The sequence below is a fragment of the Cetorhinus maximus genome, chromosome 5 (assembly GCF_964194155.1).
Source record: "Cetorhinus maximus chromosome 5, sCetMax3.hap1.1, whole genome shotgun sequence".
Classification (NCBI taxonomy): Eukaryota; Metazoa; Chordata; class Chondrichthyes; order Lamniformes; family Cetorhinidae; genus Cetorhinus; species Cetorhinus maximus.
This window is the reverse complement of record NC_135883.1, coordinates 48693906-48714168: the sequence shown is the minus strand read 5'-3', so window position 1 is coordinate 48714168 and position 20263 is coordinate 48693906. Positions and strand designations below refer to the sequence as shown.

Here is a 20263-nt window from a genome sequence, read left to right as displayed (position 1 = left end):
CAGGTGGGCACACATCGCCAGGGGTTGTCAAGGTGTCTGTCACTGGAGCACTTGACGGTCACCCTTCCCAGGTTTCTGCTCTCCCTGAACTTCTGTGCTCTCCTGTCCTTCAAGGAGAGAAAGCAGAGAGTTATAGGTGTTAGTAATGGTTTGTGTGGAGCATTGCTGTGAGGTACCAGTGTGAGAGGGCAATAGGATGAGGTAAGTGTTTTGACTGTCCAGATGGGGATGTGAGGATGTGCCTGGAGACAGAGGAATGAGTGGAACTGCGAGATTTGTTGTCCTGAGAAGTGCTGTGTAGGAGAATGTTAGGCACATCAGAAAATGGAATTGAAGCGATGATTGTATCAACTGGTGGAGTGGGCTTGACGGGCCATATGGCCTACTCCTGTTCCTATTTCTTACGGTTTCTTCTGTGTTCAGGTGAGAATAACTTTCTGCAGACAAACATTTTTCCTTATGTTGTCTCTGGTTCTTCTGTCAATTAACTTGGTTAATAACATTTCTGTTTTCCCTTTACTGCAGGGACTTCCAGCACTAATGCATGGTGACAGCAGTGATGAACCACTGGTAAGGTTTCAGGACTGTTGATGCATGTTCCCCAATGTGATAATTTCCAAGCTATTCATTTAACTGGAGTGTCTGTTTGCTTGCAGTGTCCCAATGCTTGTCCTCCTGGCCTACAGGGCCATGCTGGTCTTCCTGGAATGAAGGTGAGTGTCCAATTAGTTCATCCCACCTGAAACCAATATGTCTAGTATTGACTTTGACGCACAAGTGTTTATAATTCATTCACCTCTTGATCTTCAGGGACATAAAGGTGTGAAAGGGGAGGCTGGCGAACCAGGCAGACAAGGTCACAAGGTAGGAGAAAATATCACTCACTGCTTTTACCATGAGCATGTCCAATTGGCCAATCACAATGGTAAACCTATTCATTGAACCCGAATTCAACCTACAGCCTTCAATTCATATTCCAATCTAATTACAAGGAACCTGTTGGCATGTGAACCAAGCAACAAATCTTCTCTTCATTTATTGTGTGGTTTGTCAGTCCAGGAGCAAGTGAAAATGACTTGGTTAATTCAAAAAAGATTACCATAATTTGCAGTACCTAGTTTATATTTTGCTCCTCAAATGCTTGCACAGCTTTAATGTTGTGAATTTCTATCCTGTATTTCAAAATTTATTTTAAATGGTGTCAGAGTGGGAGGATTTGCAGACAGGATAAATGTTTCTCTGTTCTACCAGGAAAAGATTTCAAACATCTATAGGTGCCAAAAAGGAACAGATTAGTGAAATTAACATGGTCCCATTAGAGGCAGAGCTGAGTGAAATTGTCATGGGGAATGAGGAAATGGCAGAGACATTAAATAAATACCTTGGACCTGTCTTCACGGTAGAAGACACAAAAAACAATTGGGAAACATTGGATAAGTAAGGATCTAATGAAGAACTTTGGAATATTATTAGTAGAGAAATACTAGGATAAATGGGGACTGTCGCAAGAACTTCAAAGCAGTAAGCGAGGTGGAGGAGGTAGTATAAATAATAGATCAAAAAACAAACAAAAGGGAACAGAGTAGGGTAACAGTCAAAAATTGTCCTTCAGGCTGATTAGATAAAAGGAAAACTAAAAGATGTAAATTAATTAAACTAAGAGAAAGAAATGTAAATGTGAGTAAGATATTAGATTAGAAGCACAGGCTAGGGTGTATGGTCCAAATGAGTACTCTATACAAATGCACAGAGTGTACGAATGAATTGCAGGCGCAAATTCAACTTGGATGGTATGACATTGTAGACATTACTAAGTCTTGGCACCAAGAAGCTCAGAACTGGCAACTAAATATACCAGGTTATAAAGTCTACAGGAAAGACAGGGAACATGGTAGAAGGGGAGGGGTAGCCTGAATGATTAAGGATATAATGACTTCAGTGATAAGAGAGGATATAACAAGAGGTAAACAGGCATTGGAGACTTTATGGGTTGTATAAAATAGAAATGGATTTAAGACTATAGTGGGAGTTGTGTATAAGCTCCCTGGTAGCAGCTGTGAAGTGATATATTGCATAAATGCAGAGATTAGACAAGCATGTAGCAAAGACAGGGTGGTTTTAATGAGGGATTTTAACTTTCATAGGGATAAGCAGACTATTGCATGTCAGAAAGGTAGTGAATTTCCTGAGTGTGTCCAGCTTAGATTCCTGCAGTAATATGTCCTAGAAGCAACAATGGGGCAGGTCGTATTAGATTTAATAATGAAACAGATTTAGTTAACAGCCTAGCAATGTGTGAACATTTATCAATAGTGATAATAATATGATTGTGTTCAACATAGTGTTTGAAAGGGAGAAACGTGAAACAGCTGCTGAAATTCTAGATATAGGTAAGGCTGATTTCAACTGACTGAACAGTAAACTGGTAAAATGACAACAGATCAGTAGGCAGTATTCAAAGAGGGCAGAATAATTTTATCCCCCTATACAAAAGCAAAATATGCCAGATGCTGGAAATCTGAAATTAAAGCAGAAAATACTGGAAATACTCCGCAGAAATGCCGGACGCAGCATCTATAGAGAGAACCTTTCATCAGATTTTATATCCCGAAGGGGCAAGACCCCTATTTGCCAAAAAGATAGCTATGGACAAGTAAAGAGGTAAAAGACAACATAAAATTTAAAGAAAAAGCATGCAAACATGCAAAAAATAGCACAGATCCTGGCGAATGGGAAAGATACAAAGAATTGCAAAGAGTGACAAAATGGATAGTGAGAGCAATACAAGGGAGTATGAAAGGAAACATGCAAATAATATCAATTAAAATGCAAAATTTTTACAATTACATTCGGAAAAGAGGGTAGTCAGGAGAAACGTGGACCCCTTGAAAACTGATAACAGTGATATTGTCAGTGTAAGTAAGGGAATGGCGGGCATGTTGAATAATGATTTGCATCAATATTTACAGAAGAGAAAGAAGACAGTATGGCAGACATTCCAAGAAAACCAATATTGAATCAGGGGTAGAGACTCACCAAAATTATAATAAGCAAAATAACAGTAATGAAGAAAATAATGGCATGAAAGAGTGACAAATCCCTGGGCTAGATGGTTTCCATCTGTGAGAACATTGCTGATACCCTAACTATAACCTTCCAAAAGCTCTCTTGATTGAGGAATCATACCTTCAGATCGGAAAATCGTGCATTTTACTCTATGATTTAAGAAAGCCAAGGGGGAAAAACCTTGTATCTGTTGTTAGGAAATTATTTGAGTCTATAATTAAGGATGGGGTGAATCAACACCTTGAAAAGTTTCAGCTGATCAGAGAGAGCCAGCATTGATTTGTAAAGGGTAGACCAGGCCTGACAAATTTGATGGATTTTTTTGAAGAGCTGACTACAGTAGTGGACAGGGGAATGTCTATGGATGTTATTTATTTGGCCTTCCAAAAGGCATTTAATAAAGCCCCTCATAAGAGACTATTAGCTAAAGTGTAGTTTATGAAATTAAGGCGAATTATTGAATTGATTGGGAAATTAGTTTAGTGGAAGGAGACAGAGAATAGAGATAATGGACAGGTACTCTAACTGGCAGGATGTGATAAGTGGTGCCCCTCAAGGGTGTGTGTTGGAACATCAACTATCCATTATACTTACTAACAAGTTAGAAGATGGGACAGAAAACCACACATCCAAATTTGCCAATGACATGAAGGTAGGAGACATTGTAAACAGTGTAGATGGAAACGTAAAATTACAGAGATAGTAGAAAAGAGATATTAATAGATTAAATGAATGGGAAAAACTGCGGAAAATGGCAATGTAGGCCAATCTCACCATCCTGACTTGGAAATATATCACCGTTTCTTCACTGTCACTGGGTCAAAATCCTGGAACTTCCTCCCTAACAGCACTGTAGATGTGCCTGCACCACATGGACTGCAGTGGTTCAAGAAGGCAGTTCACCACCACCTTCTCAAGGGCAACTAGGGATGGGCAATAAATGCTGGCCCAGCCAGCGAAGCCCACATCCCGTGAATGAACTAAAAAAAAATCACTTGTTGTACCTACATACTAACTTTTTGTGATTCATATACCAGGATACCCAGATCCCTCTGTACCAGAGGTCCACAATCTTTTGCTGTTTAAGTAGTAAACTGCTTTTCTGTTCTTCTTGACGAAGTGGGCAAGTTCACATTATTCCACATTATACTCCGTCTACCAAATTTTTGCTCCCTCATTTAACCTATCTAAATCCCCTTACAGAATCTTGATGTCCTCTTTAGAACTTACTTTACTACCTGTCTTTGTGCCATGAGCAAATTTACCAACAATACAGTCAGTCCCTTCATCCAATTCATTGATATAGATTGTAAATAGTTGAAGCCTCAACACTCATCCCTATGGCACTCTACTGGTTATAGTTTGCCAATCCGAAAATTACCCATTTATCCCTACTCTCTATTTCCTGTTAGCTAACCAACCCTCTAACCATTTTAATATGTTACCCCCTACACCATGAGCTCTTATTTTGCCTAGTAACCTTGGAAGTGGCACCTTATTGAATGCTTTTTGAAAATCCAAATACACCACACCTACAGGTTTCCCCTTATCCACCTTGCTTGTTACTTCCTCAAAAAACTCTAATAAATTAATCAAACATAATTTCCCTTTCACAAAATCATGTTGACTCTGCCTGAAACTCCTGCTATGGTATGGATTCTAGCATTTTTCCTATGACAGATGTTAGGCTAACAGCCTATAGTTTCCTGATTTCTGTCTCAGTCCTTTCTTGAATAAAAGTGTCACATTTGTGATTTTCCAATCTGCTGGACCCTTTCCAGAATCTAGGGAATTTTGGAAATTTTGGAAGATCACAACTAGTGCGTCTACCTTCTCTGCAGCCACTTCTTTTAAGACCCTAGGATGAAAGCTATTGGGTCCTGGGACTTGTTAGCCTTTAGTTCCAATAGTTTTCCCAGTGCCTTTTTCCTAGTGAGTGTGATTGTTTTAAGTTCCTCCCTCCCTTTTACCTCTTGATTTTCAAATATTCTTGGGATGTTAGTCATGTCTTCTACAGTGAAGACAAACACAAAATACCTGTTCAATGCTTCTGTCATCTCCTTGTTTCCCATTATTAATTTCCCGGTCTCGCCCTTTAAGGGACCAATGCTCACTTTAGCCACTCTTTTCCTTTTTAAATACTTGTAAAGGCTCTTACTACCTGTTGTTATATTTCTAGCTAGCCTACTCTCATACTCTAATTTCTCCTGCCTTATTATATTTTTAGCCATTTTTGCTGGTTTCTAAAATTTGTCCAGTCTTCTGACCTACCGCTAATCTTCACAGTACTGTATGCTTTTTCTTTCAATCTAATACTATGCTGAACTTTCTTAGTTAGCCATGAATGGTACATCCTTCTCATAGAGTCTTTCTTTCTTCATGGAATATATCTTTGTTAAGAGTTATGAAATATCTCCTTTAATGTTTGCTACTGCTCCTCTACTGCTCTGCATTTTAACCCATTTTCCCAGTTTACTTTAGCCAACTCTGTCTTCATAGCCTTGTAATTGCCTTTATTTAAGTTTAAGACACTAGTCTTTGATCCCAGTTCTCACTCTCAAACTGAATGTGAAATTTTATCACATTATGATCACTGTTGCCTTTACTATGAGGTCATTAATCAATCCTGTTTCATTGCACATTACCAGGTCTAGGATAGCCTGCTCCCTTTTGGCACTAGAATGTGTTGCTCTAAGAAATTGTCCTGCATACACTCTATGAACTCATCTTCCAGGCTACTTTTGCCAATCTGATACATCTAATCTATGCGAAGTTTAAAACTACCTCTGAATATTGCAGTATGTTTGTCACAACCTCCCATAACTTCTTGATGTATACTTTGTCCTAAGGTGTGGATACTGTTAGGGAACCTGTAAACTACCCCCACTGGTGATTTTTTACCTTTAATATTTCTTATCTCTCCCCAAACTGATTCTGCATCTTGATCTTCTGAACTGAGGTCATTTCTCACTGCACTAATGTTATCCTTAATTAACAGAGCTACCCCACCACCCATCCTTCCTATCCTTCCAAAATGTCAAATATCCTTGAATATTTGGGTCCCAGCCTTGGTCACCTTGCAACTGCATCTCTGAAATGGCTATCAGCTCATACATATTTATTTCGATTTGTTAAGATTTCATTCATTTTGTTATGAATGGTGTACGCAGTCAGTTATAGGACTTTTAATTCTGTCTTTTTACCATTCTTGCAAACCCTGGCCTTACCTGCTGGTGCGATCTTACGTTTGTACGCTTTGACCCTTCCTGCCACACTTTGCTTGTCATTGCACCTATCACTGTCCTGCTTTATGGCCTTGTCCATTCTCTTTAATTTATCACATGATCCTTTCCCCCACTATTTAGCTTAAAGTCCTCTCTACTGCCCTAGTTATACGACGCATCAGAACACTGGTCCCAGCACTGTCCCAGTGGTGCAGCTCCTACTTTCCTTAGTACTGGTGCTAGTGCCAATGAATTGAAACCTATTTCTGCCACACCAATCTTTGAGCCACACATTCAACTCTCTACTTTTATTTACATTACGTCAATTCACTTGTAGCTCAGGTGGTTTATCTTTGTGGTTCTGCTTTTTAATTTAGCACCTGGTTGCTCATAATCCCTAAGCAGAACCTCTTTCCTATCTATGTTGTTGGTACCCACCTGGACCACAAAAATTGAGGCCTAAACTAATGATGCAGAGACATGAGTTCAAATCCCATCAAGGCATCTGAGAATTGAATTAATCAATTAAATAAAATGTGGAATAAAAACATGGTTCTAGGAATGGTGACCACGAAATTATTGAATTGTTGTAAAAGCCCATCTGGTTCACTGATGTCCTTTAGGGACGGAAATCTGCTGTCCTTGTCCAGTCTGGCTGATATGTGACTCCGGATCCACAGCAATGTGGTTGGCTCTTAACTGCCCTTGAAAATGACCTAGCAAGCCACTCAACTGAATTGAAGAACATGGCTCACCATCACATTCTCAAGGGCAAGTAAGGATGGGCAATAAATTTCCAGCAATGCCCACATGTCGTGAATGAATAAGAAACACGTGTGAAAAGATTTCCTGAACGCCCGAGATAATTGTTTTCCAACGCCCATGGGAACTGTGCAAGTAGCCGTAACTTTGGTGTCAGATTTGACCCTGAGGCAAGCTTCCGACCACACATTCATTTTATTACATTGAGGCGCTATCACAAGTTGTTGTTGAATACAAGTTGTTGTTGGTTTCTAAGGATGCCTCTACACTACAGCAGTAGCATTAGTGTAAGCTGTGGTGTGTTAACCTGACTCTGGACTGAAGTGAAATGAAACTAAAGTGGGTGTCTCTCGATGCCCTGAAGTTTTGAGCCCCCACTTTGCTCTGGAGGCAGGTCAGGACCAAACTCTATAAATACATGGCAAAACCTGGAGTCTTTCAAAATTAAATCACTTCAAAACAATGTTGTTGCTGTAGTGTAAATGGACTCTTAATATTGCTGCAGAAAATAATTGAAATTTCACCTTGTTTGGATGAAATGGGCAGCTGCCAGATGCTCAGGGGGTTGGCAGGAAGAAAATGAGTAAGTGAAACATTGAGAGGAGCTGAGTTGAATAATGGGACTAAAGAGCTGGGAAAATAATAGAGAAAGTCACTAAAGTTAACAACTGCAAATACAGGAAGCACGAGCAGAGTGAAGAGAAAGAACAATGAGCAGGTAGATGGATTAGAAAGAGCAGAGAGAAAACATGGCCATAATCAGAAGAAAGAGAACAAGAAAAATAAAAAAAGAGAACAAAAAACAGCAGAGAGAAAGTAAAAACACAGAGACCCTGAAATGAAGAACACAATGGAAAAGAGAAAGTGTCTACAAAAATCAATGTGAAAGTGAAAAGAGTGAGTTGTAAATGCAATGCAAAAGTCTACGATTAAAATGGAATTTAAATGAAATTTATTAAGGCTGTGACTGAGGACACCTAATGTGCTCCAGGATTTAAACTCCAGGATAGGGGATAGCAGGGAGGCCCAGTTGATTTTTATGACCTGGCCTCATTAACATGATGCTGGCTGACTTCTCAACCAGATCAGCCATGAAGTACACACCGGCAGCAGAACTGATTTTCAGTCCACTGGTTAATGGGCGGAAAATCCGAATGAGTTCCATTAGGGAAGTGTTTTTCAGCCCACCTAATTTTCCCTCAATGTTGCGCACCAAGGTGATCCTTTAAACACAAACACAAAGGGGAAGCCTGCCCTTAGGTATTTCTAAGAAGAAGCTAAGTAAGGGTGGAACTGCTAGGAAATACTCATCAGTTTTTCATTTACAGCTCTACAGTCGCTTCAAACCGCAGCCAAGTTGAAGTAAGGATAGTGGGTGAAATAATACATGTGGCCGGTGCCTCCAAACCTCTCGTTACGTTTGTAGCACTCCAGCCCTCACATAATCAGTATTCCTGTAATCCTCAATTCAAAGAAGCCCATCTTCCTTCTGTGGCATGATTTTGCTCTTGTTGCCTTTGAACTGCATCACTTTGCACATCATTTTGCTCTTCTTTCTGTTCATGCAGTTATCAGCTGTACATTCAGTAAACCTGCTCATCTTTCTCATTTTCACCAACATTTGTTTTTAATCACAGGGTGAAGAAGGCGAACAGGGAGCTCCTGGAGAATTAGGTGCTCAAGGCTCACCAGTAAAGTATTTTACTCTTCAAATATATCTTGTATTATTTGGATTGGGTCTTTTTTCCCATGAGAACCATTGTGCTGAATTCGCATGTTTACTACCGGGTCAAGTGAAAGTCACTGTAGTTCCAGAGGGCCATAGGCTACTCTCTCATTAGAGGGAGACAGCTGGTGGTGAATTTAACTGGAGGGCCACTGCACCTCAGGCGGGGAGCAAGGTTGAGAAGGCAGGGACTTCATGGATGACCTCAGCTGTTATGGGAATTGAACCCACATGGTTAGCATCACTGCATCACAAATCAGCCGTCCAGCCTGCTGAGCTAACCAACCACCAAGCATACAACAGGCAGTCTTGGATTAAGTACATAGCACCCCACCTCATCCACCGCCAACTGTGGAAATAAAAACAGGTTTGTGGAAAATGGATAGCTGATCTGCTATTCCTGTTCCTTTTCTACCTGGAGAACTAGGTGAAAATTGGGCAATTAGAGCTTGTTTTAATTAGTGCAAAGTGACTTTGAGTCACTACAATGCATTAAGATGAAAGTATTCAAAGATTTAAGATTCTTAAGGGAATAGACACACTGGAACCCTGTGATACATTTAAGAATGTCACAAACTCTGGTACCAGGAGGGAAGATGCACAGACAGTTTAGATTAGAGGATTGTAGCCTAATTCTTATAGTACTGGATTAGCAATTATGAAGTCAAAAGTTCAGGTACCACGACTTTGAAAATGGCCTAATACTCAAAAATGACTGTAAAAGATGCTGGATTGTCCTAAAAACCTAGCAGTCTTACTAATTCCCATTACGGACTGTTACCCAGCCCAGCTTGCATGTGACTCCAGTCCCACAGTGTGCAGTTGACTCTTAAAGGTCTCAGGAGGACTAAGGATGGGCAATTCATACTGCCTTGGTGGTGCAGCTGATATAAGAAGATCGAAACCTATTTAAATGATGCTATTCCACATGACCATGTGGATTGAACTATCCAAGGAAGCAGATTGTTAGCCTGGAATATGAGTATTGCTGAAATAAGACACATGGGGCAGAATTTTTACCTCGTTGGACGGGCGCGGCAGACGGGCCTGGGAATGGCCGCCCAACGGACCGCCGCCCGCGATCGGGCTTCAACCATGATTTCACACTGGCAGGCCAATTAATGGCTAGCCAGTGTGAATTATGCACTGAAACACTCACGCTGCCTGAGGGGGGTGGCGGGTGGGGGGAGTGGGGGGTGGGGGGGTGGTGTGGTGTGGGGGTGGTGTGGGGGTGGGGGGGTGGTGAGGGTGGGGGCGGGTGGCAGGGAGAGCGCAGAAGTCAGCGCAGGTGCGGGGGAGCACGCAGTGGAAGTTCCCTGAAGGCACAGAGCTGCCTCTGCGAGCTAAAGAATTATAACATTAAAAATAAAGACTTAAAAATTAAGGTAAACATGTTTCCTCTGTCTCACGAGCAGGGACATGTTAAAGATGAGATTTAAAAATTTTTATTTTATTTTTAATTAACTTAGGAAACCTCATCCCACCCGTGGATGAGGTTTCCTCAAAAATCTCAAGGCCGCTTGGCCTTTTCACCCACCTGCCAAACGTAAGGTTGGACAGGCAGGGAAAAATTCAGTATAATTAATTAATTGATGGGCTTAACAGCCCTCTTAATTGTCGGTGGGCGCATTGCCGACTCCCGCCTGTGCCCGCCGAATGAAATATTCCACGAGTGCGCGATGACGTTGGGACAGTCGCCCAATGTCATCATGCGCTATTTCATGCTCGTGCATGTTGGGCGCACGCCTGCACACCGAGCTGAAAATCCAGCCCATGTTGTTGAAGCTTTTCACCTTGCACTCTCACCAGGACAATTCGCAAGAATACCAAATGTAAAATGGAACAATAATTTATGCTTCATGAAAAGAGAGTGCTGATTGGTTGGCAAGTGAAGTCAGCTTGGTAGTGGCATTGCAAGACTAAAAGCTTTGACAACATGTGCTTTTTTTTTAGCAATGTTGAAGCAGATTAAGTGGGAAAACCTGAGAGAATTGGACAGAAATTTAAGGGGGTAAGCAATTGAATAGTTTTAGTTACTGAGACAAACAAGATGGATCGTGGAGTCATTTCCAGTCAAAGTACACTGGTGATGGACTTGCTATGTTTTACAGGGACTGCAGTCAATCTGATGAATTTAGAATACATAATATAAAAGCAAAAAATAAAAGCAAAATACAAAAGAAAAACACAGAAGGTCTGGCAGCATCTGTGGAGAGAGAAACAGAGTTAATGTTTCGAATCCAAATGACCCTTCTTTAGAATACACTCAGCTCTGAGAAGAATAAATAATTTTATTTTGAATTGCCAATTTTTTCACATTTTTTATCGTAAATGTTGTTTATAACCAATAAATTTTCAAACAGGTAAAAATTTAAGATGGCAACTCAAACCAATATTAATCAAGTGATTGGATTGGTTGGTTTCTTGCTTCTTGGGAGTTATGATTTTCAAATAGGAGGAATTTGATTATTTTCTGCTGTTTGCTCTTCCCCACTGGTCTCTACCAACGGGATGGAACTGTTTATTGTTTGTTTACCTGTAGTCAATTAAAAAAAAAATGTAAAAAGTCAATTAAATATTTGCTGATTTAGCCTTCGCCTTAGCCAATTGCTTATTTTCCTTTATCAGTGATAGCTTGAGGCATGACACACAGAAGATGGTACCTCACTCAGTAGTGGCACTGGAGTGTCAGCCTAGATTGTTGTGTTCAAGTGCTGGAGTGGGACTTGAACCCACTATCTTCTGACTCAGAGGCAAGTACGTTATCAACTGAACTGTGGTTGATCCTGCAAATAGGCTGTGGATTTTGCTCAGTTGGACAATTGGAATAAAGAAATTCAAACTGACATCACATTTGCTATAGGCATTCTTCTAATTGTTTCTATTAATTAATTGCCAGTTTAACAAGAGGTTGTTTTGTAAACTTTAGGGTACTCAAGGTCCAAGAGGTTATGATGGCATGGAAGGAAGAAAGGGCGATGTGGTAAGTTAAACTGATGCAATCTAGTTAAGGTTAAGCACAAATGCCTGAATTTCCACCTTCCATTAAATTGCAGCTTACATCTTTCTGCGCCCAACTGCTCCTGACTTAGTGCCACCTTACACAAAGATACAGAAATGAATCCATACTTCCTCCCAGAGAAATTAAGGAAGGTTAATGCCTTACTACTCTGCTTAAAGAGGAACATTATACAATTATATCCATTATACAATGGATTCTAGCATTTTCCCAATGACAGATGTTAGGCTAACTGGCCTATAGTTTCCTGCTTTCTGTCTCCCTCTTTTCTTGAATGGAGACGTTATATTTGCCACTTTTCAATCCAGAGATCTTTCCAGAATCCAGGGAATTTTGGAAGATTCCAACAAATGCACCCACTATCTCTACAGCAACTTTTTTTAAGACCCTAGGATGTAGGCCATCAGGTCCAGGGGACCTGTCAGTCTTTACTCCCACTAGTTTTCCTAGTACCTTTTCTCTAGTAATCATAATTGTTTTAACTTCCTCCCTCCCTTTTCCCTCTTGATTTTCAACCTTTCTTGGGACTCTTTTCGTGTCTTCCACAGTGAAGACAGACACAAAATACCTGTTCAACGCTTCCGCCATTTCCCATTATTAATCCCCCCATCTCACTCTCTAAGGGACTAATGCTCACTTTAGTTACTCTTTTCCTTTTCATATACTTATAGAAACTTTTACTGACTCTCTTTATATTTCTAGCTAGTTTTCTCTCATACTCTTAATTTCTCCCTCATTACTCTTTTGCTCATTCTTTGCTGGTTTCTAAAATCTGTCCAGTCTCCTGTCCTGCCATTAATCTTCACAGTATTGAACATGTTTTCTTCCAATTTGATCCTATCCTTAACTTTCTTCATTAGCCATGGATAGATCTAGCATTAATTGCCATTTGAAGAGATTTTCAACTTCTACCACCCTTTGTATGAAGAAGTGTTTCCTAATTTCACTCCTGAAAGGTCTGGCTATAATTTTTAGATGACGTCCACACCGCCTCTTCAAAATTTTGGGAATACAGCTTATGTGATCTTGCCTCAGAATTTAACCCCTGGAGTCAGGTATCATTCTGGTAAATAGACTGCACTCCCTCCAAGGCCAATATATCCTCCCTAAGGTGTGGTGCCCAGATTTGCTCACAGTAACTCCAGGTGTGGTCTAACCAGGGCATTGCATTGCGGAAGCTAAGTATAGCTAAGTAAAGCAGCATGGTGAGCCGAATGGCTTTCTTCTGCACTGTAAGATTCTATCTATATGCTTGAAATTTTTAATCCTGTACATTTGTTTCTGTCACTCCTAATGTGCTGTAATGCATGTGCACAGAAAACACCTGGCTGTGAATTAGTTATTGCACACATAGCTCATTGCCTGAATAAATAATTTTGTGGCAGAGGACCCACCTAATAATAGGTTTAGATGCCCATTGTCCCACAAAGTTAACTTTGGTGCCAGTCACTTTACAGATACCAGGGCTGGTACCTACCTGTATGTTGCAACGATGAGCCAGCTCCTATACTGCACAATATCCAATGCCAATAGCTTCCAATTACCATTTAAATGCCATACTGTAGTTGGTGATTTAAATCACAAACTTTGGATGGTTCTGACTGGGTTACGTCAATAGTCACTCAGAAGAAATTAAAAGAATTAAAACCTGTTGTAACTTCTGGGTAACATTCAGACCGAACACCCATGGGACACGCCCCACACCCCTGACCCCCCCAGGAGACTCTCACCACCCCGAGTAACCACCCCCTAACAATATTCCTCAACCCCCCCTTGGGATTCCCTCCACCCACATGGGACTCCTCCCCCTGACCCCAGCAGGCGTGACTCTCATCCTCGCACCCACCCGAGGCCTGAACCTACCCCCGACCCAACCCCACCATACCCCATACCCGACCCAATCCGAGCCCCGCCCTCTCCACCACAGGCCTGATCCAACCCAATCCCAAGGTGCGACCACCTCCGCAGCCTCCCCCCCACCTGTGGTTCGAACCCCACATAGGTCCCACCACCCCCATCAAAGTCCAAGGTCGGGCAAGACAGGCTCGGAAGAAAAATTATGTAAGTAATTGGAGTGTCAATGTGAAGCTGATTGCCACTCCAAGGATGTTATGGTCCAATATCCTTTAATCACTGAATCCAGAGTACCAAAGGTCAACAGCCATATCGTTTAGATACAGGAGAACTGATTTTATAAATGCTGCTACCATGTGGGGAGCCTTTCTAACTGGCCACATCTGTTGGAAGATTGCGGTTTGGGGGGCACAGCCCACAATATAATTGTGGTCAGAACCCCTGTAATTTTCCAATACAGTATGGCCGATGGGTGATGCATCTCATTCTACTGGAATTCCTAAAAATGGCACTGAGGTGGTCACTTTTGAAACTTGAAGTTAATTCTGCTCTCAGAGTGGCTATTGAATATTTTTTTCCTTTGCTCCTAAAGCTATCTTCTTGGTTTATTTCTCCAGGGTCTTCGTGGATTGGATGGTGAACCTGGTGGTATTGGTCCTATTGGTTCATCTGTAAGTAGTTATGCCTTGAAAATTTAACTCCTCTTTCTCATTTACCCAGAGAGTGGTAAGAATATGAGACTCGCTACCACAGGGAGTAGTTGAGGCCGATAGCATAGATGCATTTAAAGGGAAACTAGTTAAGTGCAAGAGGGGGAAAGAAATATCAGATTATGCTAATAGAATAGGATGAAATAGGTTGGGAGGAGGCCCAGATGGAGCATTAACTCTACCATGGAGCAGTTAGACTGAATGGTCTGTTTCAGTGTTGTACATTCAATGTGACTCCATATTAAGATGTTATTCTACTTATAATGGTTGCAGTTTTTTCATTGTTACTGTGTTCAGCTGCCAATATCTTCATTTCTGACAATGAAATATTCTGGGACCTTGCTGCTATACTAAAGAAAGGAAGATCTTGGGCAGAATTTTGCCCTTGGTGGGCATGTGGGCCCCACCAGCTTGGCAGCGGGTGGACAGCCGACCCCCGCTGCCGAAACGGGGCCCGCCGCCATTTTGAGTGGGCGGGCCAATTAAGGCCCGCCCAGCGGTCTGCCCGACAGGAAGCTGTGCTTCCTGTGCAGAGGGGGAGGGAATCCCCAGCTGTCAAAGTGCACTCTTTTGCGCATGCACATAAAAGAGCGCACTGCTCCCTGAGACAAAGTGTTGTCTCAGGGAGATTACTGACAGTCCTAAAAACTTTAAAAATAGAAAAATTAAAAAATTATTAACATGTCCCCCTCATGTGACAATGTCACACGAGATGGGACATGTTAATAAATATCACATAAAATGTATTGAAGTTTTTAAAAACGGACATGAAACCTCATCCCGCCAGTGGATGAGGTTTCATGTATTATCAGAAGCCCGCTGGGGCTCCTGGCCTGCTCACCAGCCTTAAGGTTGGACGGACAGGTCTTTAATTATCTTAATTAGCCTGTCAATTGGCCATTGACAGGTCGGAGGGCGGACAGCTGATTTCGCTGTCCGCCCGCCTTCCTAAAAATTTAAAGGGACCGGGATGATGTCGGGGGTTCCTCCCGACGTCATTCCGCATCATTTTCCCGTCGGTGAGCGGGCCCCACCCCCAAATCACCGACGGGAAAATTCAGGCCCTTGAGTTTAAATAGTGGGCAGAATTTTGCTGTCGGTGAGCAGGGGGCGGGGCCTGTTCGCCGACACGTAAAATGACGCGGGATGACGTGGGGCGGAACACCCGACATCACCCCGCCCCATTTAAATTTTCAGGAAGGCGGGGGCACAGCGAAATCAGCTGCGGGCCCACCGACCTGTCAATGGCCAATTGAGGCCATTGACAGGATCATTTAACCAATTAGAGGACCTGCCTGTCCAACCTTAAGGCTGGCGGGAAGGCCAGGAGCCCCAGCGGCAAATAGAGAAAACATGAAACCTCATCCAGCGGTGGGATGAGGTTTCATGCAGGGTTTTAAAAATTTTAATAAAGTTATTCTATAAATTATGAACATGTCCCAACTCACGTGACATTGTCACATGACGGGACATGTAAGGGAATTTTTTTTTCTATTTTTAATGGCCTGAATTATCCCGTCGGCGATTTGGGGGTGGGGCCCACTCGCCGACGGGAAATTGATGTGGGATGATGTCAGGAGGAACCCCCGACGTCATCCCGGTCCCTTTAAATTTTTAGGAAGGCAGGCGGACAGCGAAATCAGCTGTCCACCTGCCGACCTGTCAATGGCCAATTGAGGCCATTGACAGGCTAATTAAGTTAATTAAAGACCTGCCCGTCCAATCTTAAGGCTGGCGGGCAGGCCAGGAGCCCCAGCGAGCTTCTGATAATACATGAAACCTCATCCACTGGCGGGATGAAGTTTCATGTCCGTTTTTAAAAAGTGTAATAAAGTTTATGTCATTTTTATTAACATGTCCCATCTCGCGTGACATTATCACATGAGGGGGACATGTTAATAATTTTTCTATTTTTCGACTTTTCTTACCTGTCACTAATCTCCCTGAGACAGGACTTTGCCTCAGGGAGCAGTGCGCTCTTTCATGCACATGCGCGAAAGAGCGCACTTTGACAGATGGTGAATCTCTCCCCCCCCCGAACAGGAAGCGCATAGCGCTTTCTGTCGGGAAGGCCGCTGGGTGGGCCTTAATTGGCCCGCCCACTCAAGATGGCGGTGGGACCCGTTTCAGTGGTGGGGTTCGGCTGTCCGCCCGCCGCCAAGCTGGTGGGGCCCACCCACCATCCGAGGGCAAAATTCTGCCCAATATTTTTCAAAGTCCAGGTGATCTCCCTGAGGCTACACTTAGCCTCAGGGAGATGTGCGCTCTTTTGTGCGCATGCGCGAAAGAGCGCACTCTCGCTTTTAGGGAATTCCCCCCTGCCTGCACAGGAAGCGTATAGCGCTTCCTGCCGGACGTCACACTGGGCGGGCCTTAATTGGCCCGTCCACGTAAAATGGTGGTGCAGCCTGTTTCGCTGGCAGGGATCGGCTCCGGGCCCGCCCGCCCGACAGGCAGAAAATTCTGCCCAGTGTCTTTGACAACCTTCGGACATTCCAAATACTTCACAGCCAATTAACTATCTGTGCTCACTATAATGTAAGGAAACATAGAATGAATAGCACTATGCTACAAGCAGCAATGTGATAAAGCACCAGGTATCTGTGTTTTAGTGATGTTAGTGGAGGGACAAATATTGGACAGAACACTGGGAAAACTAAATTTAATCCAGGTAGGGGTGGGTGGTGGGGAGGGAGCGAGGGGGGATTAAGTCAGCTAATGATTTGAAGGTGTGTTTAGAAGCATATGATCTTTAAGATGAAGAATGGTGTAACATTGTGGAATTAATCCTCATATAATCTCATGAATTCCGTGATTATAACAGTTTAGGAAAGCAGTTCACTGTAAATATTCATTTTAAATGCGACTAAGTTGATGTGTATATTGCCAAGTAGATCCAGTGCTGTGACTGTGAAAACAGTACTGATTCCTCTTGATGTGATATTGTAAATTTCCAAAATAAGTTGCATGGAAATGATGATATCACATTGTTGTCATATGAGTTCCAAAGTGAGCACCCATCAACAACAGCTCCCAAGACAGTAACTTACATTGACATTGTCAGTTTGTTGCTGAGGTACTGAGATACATCCTTAAACAAACTTAAACTCCCCTATATATCTGTATAAAATTGACTGTGCCAATGTTCTGATAATATAACTAAAGGGTGACCTGTATTTGGACAGCACCTTTTCATGTACTCAGGACATCTCAAAATGCTTTACAATCAATGAAGTATTTTTGAAGTGTGTCATTTTGGTTGTACAGATATAGCAGCCAATTTGTGCACAGCAAGGTCCCACAAACACCAAAGGAATGAATGACTGGATAAACTTTTTTGGTGGTGTTGGTTGAGCAAAGAATATTGACCAGGACACTGCTTTTTGTAAAATAGAGTCATAGGATCTGAACCTCAAATTAATGTCTCATCCCTCAGTACGCTCCCACAGTCCTGCACTGAAGTGTTGGCCTAGCTGATGTGTGTAACTCTCTGGAGTCAGGCTTAGAGCATGTGACTAGATCTCAGATAAGCAGCAAACACAGATCTTCACAATGTCTTCATTGCCTTACTGAACAAACCTTCGGTCTTTGACATTCCCAACTCATTTCTAATTTTCTGAAGAAAGAATCCTGCCAACATTAGATCTTAAATATTTTGGGACCCATTAAGTAAAGCAATGTTAATCAGTATCAACTAAAGCTCAAAATTACATTGAAAGCAAAGGACATGGATTAGTAGGGCATGGAATAAAATGATCAATATCGCTGCAATATAATTAAAAAAAAATGAACATTGTACTGACTCAAAGATGTTATCTTGCTTAAAAAAAGTCTTTATACCTGCAATGTTTCTCGTTGGGTATGATTGATGTGGGAATTTCAAAGTTATCACTCCAGTAACTTTGAAATGGTGAAGGTGAGTGTCACCTGATACTTATCAATAAATCGGGGAGAATTTTCCCCCCGTCAGTGGGGTTGTGTGGGGGCTGGCGGGAGTGGGCGCGAACCCAATCGGCACCCCGATTGGGCCCGCACCGCCATTTTATGTGGGCGGGCCAGCATGACGTGCACCTGGACGCGCTGAGCAGAGTTGGGGGGGCATTCCCTGAGTCAGGGCCTGCACTCTTTCGCACATGCACGCGAAAGAGCGCAGAAATCTCCCTGAGGCACAGAGGTGCCTCAGAAATTAGTTTAAGTTTTAAAAAGCTAAATAAAGAAAAGAAAAAAATTTAAGACATGTGCCCTCATGTGACAGTGTCACATGAGCTGGGACATGTCAATGAATTTTTAAAAAATTTTTAATTCAAATTATAAACATTTCATGAAACCTTATCCCGCCCGTGGATGAGGTTCCATGAAAAATGCGAAGGCCGCCTGGGCTCTTCGCCTGCCCGTCATCTTAAGGTTGGATGGGCAGCTCAGTTTATTAGTTTAATTAGTTTTTAAATGGCCTTAATAGGCCTTTGACAGTTCGGCGGGCGTGCAGCCGACTCAGCTGCATGCCCACCGAACTGAAAATCTAAATGATGTGGACACAAGCCCGACATCACCCCGCGTCATTTTACATGTTGGTGAATGGGCCCCGCCCTCGCTCGCCGAATCGAAAATGCTGGCCACAGTGTTCTTTAGTCAGTATTTATTTAGTTCTGCCACACAATTTTGAACTGATGAGCATACATTAATTTTCAATCGTGTTCATAACACTTCCACCAATCATGTTCCAGTATTGTCCCAGTCATTCAGGCCCATTTCTTTATTTTATTTTGGGGCTTTGAAACTCTGGGCAGAATTTTGCCCTTGGTGGATGAGCAGGCCCCACCGGCTCGGCGGCAGGTGGGCAGCCGAACTCCGCCGCCGAAACAGGGCCCGCCGCCATTTTGAGTGGGCGGGCCAATTAAGACCCATCCAGCGGCCTGCCCGACAGGAAGCACTATGCGCTTCTTGTGCAGGGGGGGAGGGATTCCCCATCTGTCAAAGTGCACTCTTTCGCGCATGCACGTGAAAGAGCGCACTGCTCCCTGAGACCAAGTGCTGTCTCAGGGAGATTACTGACAGGTAAAAAAACTCCAAAAATAGAAAAATATTAAAATTATTAACATGTCCCCCTCATGTGACAATGTCACACGAGATGGGACATATTAATAAGAAACACATAAACTTTATTAAACTTTTTAAAAATGGACATGAAACCTCATCCTGCCAGCGGATGAAGTTTCATGTATAATCAGGAGCCCGCTGGAGCTCCTGGCCTGTCCACCAGCCTTAAGCTTGGATGGGCAGGGTCTTTAACAATCTTAATTAGCCTGTCAATGGCCTTAATTGGCCATTGACAGGTCGGCGGGCGGATGGCTGATTTCCCTGTCCACCTGCCTTCCTGAAAATTTAAAGGGGCCGGGATGACGTCGGGGGTTCCTCCCGATGTCATCCCGCGTCAATTTCACATCAGCGAGCGGGCCCCGCCTCCAAATCACCAACGGGAATATTCTGGCCTCTGTGTTTGATCAACTTTACTGTGACATTTGGCACTGGTTAATCTACATTGACAAAATGAAATTAGAGGCCCAATATTAGGTGTTCTAAATTTAATATCAAATTAAATGGCACAATTTGTAGTTTGTTTTTTGAGTGCCTCACCATGTTTGATTTGAATGTTAATTAGAGTAGGTGAAATGAGATTGATCATTTCATTACGGAGGAGCAGGCAGGATGATTCCCACAGCTGCCTGCCACTGTCTTGCCTGAGAAGCCAATCAATTTAGGATTTGTCACAAAAGCATTGGAGGGCAAAGATTAGCCGAAGCTTTGGGGAAATAGTGAATAAAGTTTTACAATCTTTGAGACATGGCTGGTGTATCAAGCAAATATTTGTAATAGAGTCAAATAATTGAAGTGAAAAATTTGG

At 42.5% G+C, this 20263-nt stretch overlaps 1 protein-coding gene across 1 annotated transcript in view; it reads left to right on the top strand.

Moving 5' to 3' along the window:
* Positions 1-20263, top strand: part of col9a1b (collagen, type IX, alpha 1b) — a 133078-nt gene that overhangs the window by 30605 nt on the left and 82210 nt on the right. Inside the window, exons 9-14 of the mRNA XM_078542837.1 lie at positions 526-570; positions 657-713; positions 811-864; positions 8690-8743; positions 11708-11761; positions 14269-14322. Coding sequence (XP_078398963.1) covers positions 526-570; positions 657-713; positions 811-864; positions 8690-8743; positions 11708-11761; positions 14269-14322 — 318 coding nt within the window. The remainder of the gene's footprint in view (positions 1-525; positions 571-656; positions 714-810; positions 865-8689; positions 8744-11707; positions 11762-14268; positions 14323-20263) is intronic.